This window comes from Pseudoliparis swirei, chromosome 8 (genome assembly GCF_029220125.1).
Source record: "Pseudoliparis swirei isolate HS2019 ecotype Mariana Trench chromosome 8, NWPU_hadal_v1, whole genome shotgun sequence".
NCBI classification, from domain to species: Eukaryota; Metazoa; Chordata; class Actinopteri; order Perciformes; family Liparidae; genus Pseudoliparis; species Pseudoliparis swirei.
The window spans coordinates 10103651-10115519 of record NC_079395.1 but is presented as its reverse complement, the minus strand read 5'-3'; the positions used below and the strand labels follow the sequence as shown (position 1 = coordinate 10115519).

General features: G+C 42.8%; 2 protein-coding genes across 2 annotated transcripts; both read right to left on the bottom strand.

The window, feature by feature from the left end:
• Positions 1–185: 185 nt before the first annotated feature.
• LOC130198153 (peroxiredoxin-6-like) lies at positions 186–2937 on the bottom strand. The gene is made up of 5 exons (XM_056421250.1): positions 2826–2937; positions 2117–2273; positions 1194–1343; positions 915–1061; positions 186–825 (listed from the first exon to the last, which is right to left on the bottom strand). The coding sequence occupies exons 1-5, from the start codon at positions 2915–2917 to the stop codon at positions 697–699; spliced, it is 675 nt and encodes a 224-aa protein (XP_056277225.1). The 5' UTR covers positions 2918–2937; the 3' UTR covers positions 186–696.
• A 2075-nt stretch (positions 2938–5012) lies between these two features.
• On the bottom strand, positions 5013–8682 carry LOC130197760 (myocilin-like). The gene is made up of 3 exons (XM_056420632.1): positions 6682–8682; positions 6129–6233; positions 5013–6016 (listed from the first exon to the last, which is right to left on the bottom strand). Exons 1-3 carry the CDS (start codon positions 7157–7159, stop codon positions 5211–5213), a joined length of 1389 nt encoding a protein of 462 aa, XP_056276607.1. The 5' UTR covers positions 7160–8682; the 3' UTR covers positions 5013–5210.
• Positions 8683–11869: the final 3187 nt, after the last annotated feature.

Sequence of the window (11869 nt, the reverse complement as noted above, 5' to 3'; positions counted from 1 at the left end):
ACGGTGAGGGAGAATGTCAAATCCTACAAAAATTAACCTTAATGCATATATTGCCCCTCAGAAGGAGAAATGTGTACATCAAACACACAACCAGAATAGATGTAAGGCTCCGAGTGAAATTTGAATACGACCTGGCATAACCAATTCAATTTATAGTAATCAATTATGGTAAATGTAAGAAACTGTACATGTGAAACAGTCTTTATTGAAGTACACTTGTCATATAAAATGAATACCAACGGCAAAGCATTGTTTGCTCTTAATAGGTCACCCTTTGTGTAACTAGCACAGCATAAACTACTTCCTCTTCCATTGTTAAAAGAACATTAGGTGGATGGGTAAACAATACATATATGATCCAACACATTTTAATTTGTTTCAAAATAGAAGCATCTCTGCCATACGTTTAATGATAAACTGTTTAATGTATCTTTAAATATTCAATTCCATCTCTTTCCAAAAATAACCCCCTTTTGTGAAAAATAAGCTTCTATTATTGGAGTTGTAGATGCTGTAAAACCTCTAAATTAGAAATGTCTGACATAATCCAGAAGACATTGGTTGTTAACTAAGATGCCGGCTGACTAGTTTATTTACCTGCAGGGTGAAAACTAGCAGTACTGTAAATCTTTAAGGCCCAAGAGTGAGAGCTGCGAATGCAACACCAGAAAGTATCAGTGCCATCTCTGCCCGTGTCTATTGTTGCGGTGTGTAGCGCAGGTACTTCTTGCCAGAGGGCAGGTCTTTGGAGTAGACGCCAGCTGGGAACAAAGAGGCCGCATCCTCCTCCGACATGCTGGGAGGGACCATCACACAGTCTCCGGGCTGCAGGGGAAAGAAAGGGTTTTTATACTGCATGGCAGCTGGAGAAGTGATGGGTGTAAACTGGGGTCACTCTCAAAGGTGTGACGTACCCTCCAGTCAGCAGGTGTGGCCAGTTGCCTCCCTGCTGTTAACTGGAGTGAGTCCACCACGCGCAAAATCTCATCAAAGTTGCGTCCGGTGGTTGCCGGGTAGAGGAGTGACAGTTTGAGCTTTTTGTCAGGGCCGATGATAAACACCTAAAAAAAAAAACAGTTAGAGCCTGACGAGGTTAATAATTTGACTATATATATACGCATTAGAGTACATCATACATGTAGTTGGAGTGCTTTCTATTCAGGAGTGTGTGTTTTGATTGTGAAGATTCTTACACAACGGGCAGTGAGCGGCAGGCCATCTTTGTCCTTCTCATCTGGGTCCAGCATGCCGAGGGCCACTGCCAGCTCCCGTTTACTGTCCGCTATGATGGGAAAGGGCAGCGAGCAGCAAGTAGACTCTTCACAGTTGTACGCCAGGATGTCCTAGTTAGTACAGAGACCCTTAGTTATTCAAACCTACTCTAATGGAGCTCTTTTAAACATGTGACATTTATGATTACAAAATATTTAAATAAAGGAAACCGATGCCATGCAACACAGTGAGGATAGATGTGGGTGACATGCAGTTTACTAATTTGAACTTTCTGAACACCGATAACCGTTAAGTTGTTTTGCCTTCGTGCTTTGGCCCCAGAATTGTGTTTTTCGGGTTGTCCATTCATTCTGGTTAACGCAGGATCTCAGGAACACTTTGAGCAATTTCTTTCAAATGTGGCACAAACATCCACTGAGACTCGAGGAATAACTCATTTTAATTTAGTGGCGAAAGGTCACCGTGATCCACATTCAAAATGCTTTCATAAATACATTTGACCATTGTGTGTGATCCAGTTGAACCAATCCCAGTTTGTCCTTCAACATCTTTTACTAGGTTGTATGTCTTGTCAAGAAAATCCTGGTAAATTGTGATATTTCTTTCCAGAACTTTCTGGGTTTTGAAAAGTAAAGGTTTTATAGATCGAGGTCCAAGTTATATAAAGGTTCAACAACATAAGCATGATTTGTGTATATATGTATTTCAGTGTGTAGTTAGGACCCATGACACACTAAATGTCAGTCGTCATCAAATCCATTGTTAAAAAGGTTATGTGAGAGAGAAAGCTCCATAACAGTTTTACGAGCTGGGAAGTCCAAACGTTGATGCTCAGTATGTCGTGAACATCTTTGTGTGCGTGTTGGTGCTGTAACTATCACACCTTGGTCCAGCCGTGGTGATCCTCCAGGCTGTCAACGGACAGGGCGATCATTTTGACGTTCCGTTTACTGAACTCACTGCTCAGTTTGGCAGCTCGTCCCAGCTCTGTGGTGCACACCGGGGTGTAATCTCTGGGGTGGGAGAACAGGATTCCCCATCTGGAATAAAAAGAGTGATCAGTGAGGCCGCGTCAGGTGCACTCAAGGGTCTGCGCCTCCGTCATGACGAGATGCAATCTGAGGTTTCCAAACATGTTTCCATTGCACGACGTGTCCTCGCATTAGACATGAATCGATACTGATGTTGCACAATAGGATGCGCTGAACGATGCATCTGACACCAAACTGACAGGATGTGACCTCTGTGACTGAAGGGGATTTTTTTACGAGGTCAGCAATGTGATTCTGCACCATTGAGGGATTTAAGGGTTGAACTCTGGCTTACTGATGCTTTTCATTTGGAAATGTTCACCCTCTCATCAACAGCCTATCATTTCATCATAAACCATGTGTAGTTTTTATTGAAATGTGCATTTATAGGACACACAATACCAACCTTTAAATGTGTTGATGCTATATAAATCATAAGCAACGGTTTAAAGCAAAAGTCAGAGGCAGTAACAGGAACTGGGCTCACTCTCTCTTCTTCTTGTGCTGAATTCTTAGGAAGCCGACAAATGGATACGCAAGGATGTCAAGAAGCCTACTTACGAATCACCAAGAAATGTGTGCAGTTTAATGTGGCCATTGGTGGTCTCCAATTCGTAATCAGGAAATACATCTCCGAGCAGCAGTCCCGGCATATTCAGTGTGACGGTGGAGGTGTGAGCTGTTCAGAGCCAGTTCTGATGAGAGGAGCTAAATAAAAACGAGGCGGGAACTGCCATCTCAACAGGTTACTCTATTTATATATGCATCGACTGTGAACTGCACAGGGCAGCATAACATGACTGACTCAGCTGTAACAAGCGATGTGTTCAGGTCACGTTTTGTTTTGATTGATTAGCTCAGGACGTCTCAATGTTTACAAATGAGCCATTTTCACACATGTATGGCCAGTTTTGTACCACAAAATACTTCTCCCTGAGAATAGATTGAATATATGCTCTCATAAAATCGACATTATTATTATTATTTGTTGTACTCCATGCTAGTTTAATTACATGTTAATAGGGAGGAGGATGTAGCCACGTGACCAGAGCAGTCCACACTCTGAACTGGTCTTAAGACCTGCACCCGGACATCTCAGTTTGCAGGATTAAAGTGTTTATCGGCCACCGGTCGGCAGTAAAGAGGCGATCATGCTGAATATGGCCATGGGTGAGCGAATGTGTGTTGATTGGACACACAATTATTACATTATAAACACATTTCTTATTTATTTTTTAAATGAAATGTAATTTTTTGTCTTCTTTTATTATGAATTCTTACTTTAAGCTACACTGCAGTCAGAAGTGACACAAATCAGACTTTTTCTTGCCCATGTGAAGAGCACATTGAATCTGAGCTTTTTAATTCTGATGTTGGGCCTCTTTCATACATGGTCCTAAATCAATCGGGTATTATTTTTTGCAATGTGACCTCAGTCAAAACAGAGTTCATACTTTTTTTTTGACGTCAGACCAGATAAACATTCGTCACAATTCTGCACTGTTTAGATCTCAACCCAGCACTTGTGGCTCAGTTGCTCCACAAAAAGCCACACTAAAATCTTTTCATCCTCATCTTCATACTTGTTATTATCTGCTCACAAATTTGCTAGCTTACTCTGCAAATCCACTTAAACATTTAAATGAAGTCTTAGGCTTGGCCACACTTTAAATTAAATGTGAACAGCCAAAACAAAAACACATCAGATTGAGAAATCAAATCAGAATTGAGCAGGAAGGCTTGCAGTGTGAATGTTGTCTAGTTACAGATACCTGCAGATACGTCAGAATGTTAGATAACTACTCAATTAAGAACATGCTGAGTTGCCAAGATAGCCTAGAATGGATTACTATAAAAGGCAATTGCTGTGAGGGACTATCAGGTAAAATGGCATTGACACACTAATAACTTGGTAGCTGAGTATGTAAGCTTATACTATAGTGAAAAGACACAAGTACACTACTGCCTGGTAAAGTGAGAAGTTGGTCTCAGTATGGGGCGGCGCAGTGTTGCTTGTGGTTTACTGTTTTTGTGTGAACACTGGTGTGGGGAAGTCGACTCACACTCGGCCTAGTTTTTATCAGACGCTAAGTCTCCTCACTGGCAGACAATGTATACCAGGAAAATGATTGCAAATGACAACATGGGGGCTTGTGCATACTGGCAGCTGCTTTAAGAGTACTGTGTGTATATATGGGGTGTCAGAACAGAGGGACTGGATGTGTGTTTACACTGAGGTTTACAGCCTCAGGTACAGAGGCACACATTGTCGGCCACAGTGCATGTGAGGTGTATGTGGTCTAAAGAAACACGTCCATATGTAGAAAACAAGAAGGACCAAACCAAAAACAAACTCTAACAGTAGTGTGAAATAGCACTAACTTAGCAACTAACTTTCAGTAGTTAACTGCTGGTGAAACTTCACACACGTTGAATAAAAAAGTGCAGGACCAAATCCTCTGGCGATGTTGACGGAGAACTATGAAATTAAGGAACAACGTGGTTCCTGTAAAGCCAGTTATGTGTATCCATTCAGTTCAGCTTCAGTAGCGTGTGTAGTGTAGATGTGCTAACGCTAGTTCATGATGTGCTATGAATACTTTTTAAATTAAATTGCAAAATATGACACAAACAAGATATTTTTGTATTTAATTTTTTTATTCAGACTTGAATAAAGTCAACATTTATAAACAGATAACATATTTCACAATTTTAAACACCATGTTTGTGATAACCATTGAGATCACCAAAGGCTTGAGCCACATTCATCTGTTTTACGGTTATATTTCTGTTGATATATCTTATTTACAAGAGTAATAGAAAAAAATAGATTTCAAAAATGCAAAACGCATAGACTACCAAGCTTGGCAATAACCTCAGCACGATGCAAATGATCATATGTTGTATGCCATTCACTTGCTCTTCCTGTTCACGGCCGTGTCCTCTTTAGCTGCTGCCATGGCTGGCCACCCGGCCCAGTCTGATGTCATAGGTGACCATGTGGAAGTTGTCCCAAGCGTACAGCTTCCTCTGGGCGTAGTTGTAGTCCACCATGCTGTTGTAACGGTACTTGTTCCTGAAGGGCACAGCCACAGCCTGCCCCACGCTGGTGGCTGTGTCAAACACATGGTTGATGGTGGTGTTGGGTGCCGTGTAGCTGGCCACCGTGTACAGACGGCCACACACCATGAACGCATTGGCCACTGTGTTCTTCCTGATGTTCGTCTCCCAGCTCCTCTTCGCCTCCAGGCTCTTGGGATCCAGCTGGGAAATCACAATTGCGCCCTTTGCCTGACTAGTGCTGTAGATAGCCCACAGGCCCTGTTCGTCTGCCGCCAGGTCGATGTCAGTGTAGCCACCCCAGGAGTAAGGGTGCTGTCCATGGAAGCCCGCGTGAGGCAGCTCTCGCCGTGATGCCAGACTCTCAGAGGTCAGGTCGTAACGGATCAGGGTGCGGCTGCGTTTGCGCTGGTAGTAAAGGGAGCCGCGGTATATGGTTGCCCCTGTGCTCTCCATAGGCTCTGGCAGTACCAGAACCTTCATAGGGAAGCCTTGGGATAATTGATCGATGTCTTCATATGCAAAGAGCTGACGGACATCTTTCCCAACTGTGTCGATACGCCACACAGTCTGGTTGGTGTACTCGGGGCCCTGAGGCTCGGGATCCTGCAGCCACACTCCGTACTTCCCTGTGATACTGTCAGCCTTCCTGTGCATCACAGGATCTCCCACTGACTGCAGCTCTCCACAGCCTGGAGAAAAGAAAAGAGTTGAAGTTTGTTATATATTTGCATCTGATCACATTGAGTTGCAACAACATTCCACCACTATAGGCCATTGGCATTAGTAAAACCCAACATGTACCTGTGAAGTTGTGGTTTCCCTCAGGAATGAGGCGGGAAGCTGCAACCTCTGTAACCTCAGCCTTCATCTCCTGGTAAGCATCGTTCCCAAAATCATATGCACGGCCTGGGGAGACAAAGTGAAACATGTGTAAGACTTAAAAAAGGTTACAAAGGCTCCCGGCTGGGAAGGCGTTTAGAGTAGAAAATAATTATTAATAATTTATGTGGACATTAGTTGTAATCTGCAGTTAAACTATCGTCAGTTCCACCTCACAGACAGCTGCAAAGACTAAGTATCGTATTTACTTGCCTCTGAGCACAGCAGGTTCCCCCCATAAACCTGCTGTTGCTCCCCTGAAAATGGTCACATGCACATATGCATGACTCCGTGACTCTGTGTTGTAAATTCTCCCAGAAAACAAATGCATCAGGGGGAAAAAGCACAGATTCAGAATTTGTATAAATTTTAATCAGCTTTCTGAAAGGATAACTTCTTACATACCAGATTTGTGAGTAAAATCGTTATTATTCAAATGTGTGTGTGCTTTCCCTTTAACCACAGATGTACGTACCACTGGCAGATTTGTTTTCACGCTCAGTCCCCCCGGAGGTGTGTGTCTCCTGGCAGGGTCTCTGCCTGAGGCTCTCTGCCTCCTGACTCAGCTCGGCCAGCCTCCTCTGCAGCTCCTGGACCTGCCCGTTCAGACGCTCTTTGTCCTGCTGCAGCTGGTTTCTTTCCCTTGTTTCCTGTGAGGAGGCTTCCTGGAGACCCTCTTCATCGTTAGCCCTAGTCCTGGAGCCTCCATCCCCTCCGGCTATCAGACGGCTGACTAAAGCCTCCAGCATGGTGAGTCGGGACGAGACTCCATCCATCTCTGGTTTCATGCTGCTTCCGGAGCAGCTGGATTCCTCTGGACTGGCCACGGTGAAAGTGTAGTGGCAGCGCCCGGCGTGGTCATTGGAGCGGCGGAGGGAAGCTCGGTCTTGGGCCTGACTCCGGCTGGGCAGAGTTAAGCAGGACAGACAGAGCAGTGACACCTTGAGCCACATTCTGGAGGGTCAGACTGAGTTGATGGTGTTCTGGTGTTAGCAGAGATGCAACTCCTCCGTTCAGTAGTGTCTCCACTTGATTTGTATTTTTTTCTTTCTATCTTTAGCTGGTCTCTTCTCACCTGAGAAGTCTAGGTCAGAGTCTGAATCCCAGCAATGATGAGTGAAGGCTATATATACAGTTAACTGTCAGAGTGGGAGGGGACGAGGAGTGTGGCAAGGAGGGAAATAGCCAGCTGGGTGTGGAGTGTGTATGTAAAGATCCACGTGTGTGTGCTTTTTGGTGGTAACAAGCTGAACTGAAAGAGACAAACAGTGTGAAAAATACACAATCCGATGGGTTTTTTGTCTTTTTTCTGTAGCAAATCATGATTTGATTGTGTCGCAGGTTGTTTGGACTGGACAGCATCTCTTTATGTGTGTACTGTCAGCTGCAGAGCTGTAAACTCAGTGTATGGTCCTGTTCCGTACGGGGTGATATTTGGGCTCCAGGGAGAGTAGGACTCTGGGAATCTGAAGCCACCACTTGCCAACAAGGATCAACAGCAAAGGATACTCTGGTATTCATCTCTCCTTTGCACAGCTGGACTTCTGGCAGGAGAGGAGAGGCTGGCAATCTCGCTCAGAATGAAGATGCAATGTGGCTACTCTCTCATCTTTCTTACCAAATTCACGGAAACCCTGCATGCTGACTTCTCCACATGGGGATGTTTACTATATTGTGCTAAAGTATGTCTATGGTCTGCTTTTTATTTTTTTTGTTGAGGAAATATATATCCACCATTTGTTTTACTCCGAAACATAAATGTCAACCTCATGGTGTGGCTATAGACAAGTCAGTAGCTTGTCTGTATGAAATTGCATAGCATCTCATCCAACAGATTATGGGATATTTCAGTTGCGACCCAAGTGGTGGACAACCGATGAACAGATGGACATCGCCTAAAACCCTAGCGCCCTGCTGCTTGCAAAGATTAAAACGTGGCTTAAAAGGTTTAGCATAAAGCAATGTATTTCTATTTGACTGGTTACATTATAGTGGAAACTAAAACTTTTTAGAATGAAACTGGTCCCTTCAGACTTTTCTTTTCTCTATTTACAAGAGGCATGTGGTTAACTGGTGTCCCAACTAGTATCTCCATGTGATAGGTCTGGGACCTGGTCTGGCTCTGTGCTGACCAGCGAGGGTGAAAGCACAAACTTCCCTGCTGGAATCATACTCAAGAGAAACTGGACCTCCGTGTGTCAGAACATATACATCAAAGATAAAATGTAAGAAAAAAAATAAACCTGCAGTAATGCTGTGTCACAGAAACATTCATTTTCTTATCTCTTATCTTGATTGTGACTCTTCAGATTTATCTTGGGACTCCTACGGATGTTCCGACCCCCAGGTTAGCTGGTGCTAACTAAATTAGCATCAGCTAACTTAGTTATCTCAGACCTACTTAGCATACTTACAGTTCCTCAGAAAAAGAATGAAAATAAATATGATCATAAACTAAATATGAGTAATAAAATCAGACGGCGAAATGTGTGAAAAATGGTTGACATCATAGTTATTTTTGGCAGTTTAGGATTTCCACTGTTTAATTCTACAGGCACATTTTACTGCTGCGTTTGTTTCAGTAGGATTTCCATAATATTATGCAACAGGAAGCAGGGAGGAGGGGGGGACATTGCGATTGTCGAACAAAACTAATGAGAGAAACAGTGTGATTGCTGATTTGTTTGTGCAGCAGCCACAACAATCTGATCAGAGACTGAGGAAGTCAGGCAGAAAACATTTTATAGAGTAGGAAGGTGGGCTTGTTGGCTATTTAGATAGCGTGCCAGCTCACTCACACTGACTCATTAAGACAACATAAGTTTCCATTGGCCGACGAATAACACATTTTGAATAACACCATTACAGAGCAGTCACAGACTCGCCAGATGTGCATTTACAGGTGTAAGGTGTTGCATAACAGGCCTTTTACATAGGTGCCAGTCTGGCTTGTTGGTTTTCAATGTCACTTAGGCTATTGAGTTTTGAGTGGTTAAAACACCCGTGAACTCAACGTCCTACACTCAATATTTAGGTGACATTTTTACAACATATTTCAGACTAGAACCACAGAGCTTGAGCCTTAACTGAACTTCACGAGACACACGATGTGAAGAGAGTTAGACAGTCGTTGCACATTCTGTGATCTGAGCTGCTGAAGCGCACGTGAGTCACTGTGTTTGATTCATAGTGAGCAATTGATGGGAGTGGAATGAAAATGAGGGTTTAAAGTTACGTAATGTTAACTGAGTGGGCCCACAGGGGGTCAGTGGGAAGTGTTTCTGAGAAAAGCATTAAAGATGGCGTGCTGTCTTCTGCGACTGTGAGGGTATAATCACGGAGGATCACACGCCCACTCACACGAAACCTCATTCTCACAGCGGCACAGAGGCTGTTGTTTGGTCTTCGACAGCTCAATGCAGGTGTTGCCACCAGAGGTTCTCATTCCTGACACAGACATGGCACCAGAGTTTCCTTTGTGAAAACACAGACAGTCTAAGGTCCAGTGCTTCGGCTACTGAGGTGTTTTTCCCTCGGATTGATCTGACTGACTCGCTCTTCTTCAGCCTCCACCTGGGCCTTCTTTACGCTTCGCTGACATCACCCACGGACACATTTGATTATGTATAAATATCTTGTGTGTATTCTCTTTGCCCAGGTATGCCAAGATATCGGTGGAAACAGCTAACACTTGTAACCTCAGAGCGGTCAACACCGTCATCCGTGGCTAATCATTTGAAGGACACCAGTCAGAATAGGTCAACACCGTTTGCCCTTCCCAACACCCAGTGTACATATAGTTACAATTTCATTACCACATTTGGCTCTTACAGGTATCATTGCTTCCTTATTGTCAATCATTGTGTGTGATTAATTTGATCAGTGCCACGCATGGACTGATGGTCTATTGGAGTTCCGTTGATTTGATTGGACAGGCAGAGCGTCGCTATAGTTTCGGAGAATTGTATTGGTGGGGTTTTGAGTTAAATCCACAAGAGCTGCAGATGCACTGTTTCATGAGATTGTCAAAATATGTTCACAAAAACATGTGATGGTGGAAGCAGTGATAGCCCGAGTAGCTGGGCAGAGAAATGTGTGTTGCAGGGATGACATATTGTTGAAGGTCAAACCAGGAAGTTAGCATTACACTGGTTTCCTTAACAAAAAGCCAATGGGATGTTTTACATTGGATTTTGGATTATTGCAGCAAATAAAAAAAGATTTAATCATGAGTTGATACAATGCTGACGGTAATATCATTAGTTTTTCAGATTTGTAAATCAAAGTACTGGCATCTTGACGATATATTGGTGCTATAGGACAACAGTAATGGGATTACTAATGTCAGAATGCAAAGTAATCCCATAGACAAAGCAACATTGCCAACATTTGCCATCTCCAGAACCACGCACAACTAAAAAAGCCATAACAAGTAGCCTACTACAGCTGCAGGTACTTAGTGTCATAAGGTCATCATATGTAAAAAAGTACAAATCAAAGTCCAACTAATAACAGTAAGATATTTTAAGATTCAAAATATGACACACGTAATTGATGTTTGGCTAACAAAGCTAATATTTCATGTTTTCCCTCAAATTATTGTCTTGTAAATTGTCCCAAGCCAAGGTTCGTGTCTGTCCTTCTTGACATTGCGTCATCTAAGTACATAGTGTAAAAAACATGACAAATATGTGTCAGAGCGTCATCCTCCAGGAATGTTGTTTTTATACTGTAAGTATGGGTTTGCGGGATTCCTCTGGTTCTAATACGCACGCACATATTACAGTTTCAGTAAATTCCTCTTTTCCGACCAACAACACAAACTGTCATTCTGTCTGTCTGTGTGCTGTAAGTATGCGACTGGACTGTTTAAAGGATTTGGGTTACGTAATGGGGGCCACTGTTTTCTCCCCACTGATGTCACTGATAACAAGAAAGCTAAGATTTAGCAACTCTGCCGCCAAACCAGCTGCAGAGAGGAAAATGGAGAAAAACATATTTGCCTGAAACCGTAAACCCATGAATAGTTTGCAACCTTGGTCTGTTTTCAATGAAACCAGGTTGAGAGCGAAATTAAAACATATTTTCGTCCTGCTTTTTAAAATTTTAGTTGTGGTTGTTGTGGTAATAAGTAATGTTTTAAAACCTCACAACTCTATCTCTTCACATATTGTTGATTGCTGCTTAATTCTCAGATTGTTGTTTATTATACAGTTGTGGGCTATTCAGAAAACCACCACTTTCTGAAAATGGTGTTTATCAGCAATTCTCAGAAAAAGGTCATGAAGTATGAAGGTGATAACACATATATATATATATATATTTTGAGCTGTTCAAGACAACTTCTGAAGACAATGCATGATAATAGAGAAATATCAAAATAGAAACGTAATACTTATTTAAATCTGACACTGGCGACAACTATTCTATTTGAATTTAGCTGACTTGTTCTTGGAGAACACCTTGTTGTCTGTGGTTGTTTTCTCTTGTCACCCTCACCGCCTAACACTTTTCCTCCAGAGCTTTTTCCTTGTTCGCCTTTTTATTCAGTTTCTGGAGTTCCTTACGTAGGTCGTCACTCTGTCGTTTAATTGTGGTTTTCTCCTCTCTCAGGGAGTTGTAGATGTCAGTCAAAGCATTCTCACCCTGAAGTGTGTTGCTGA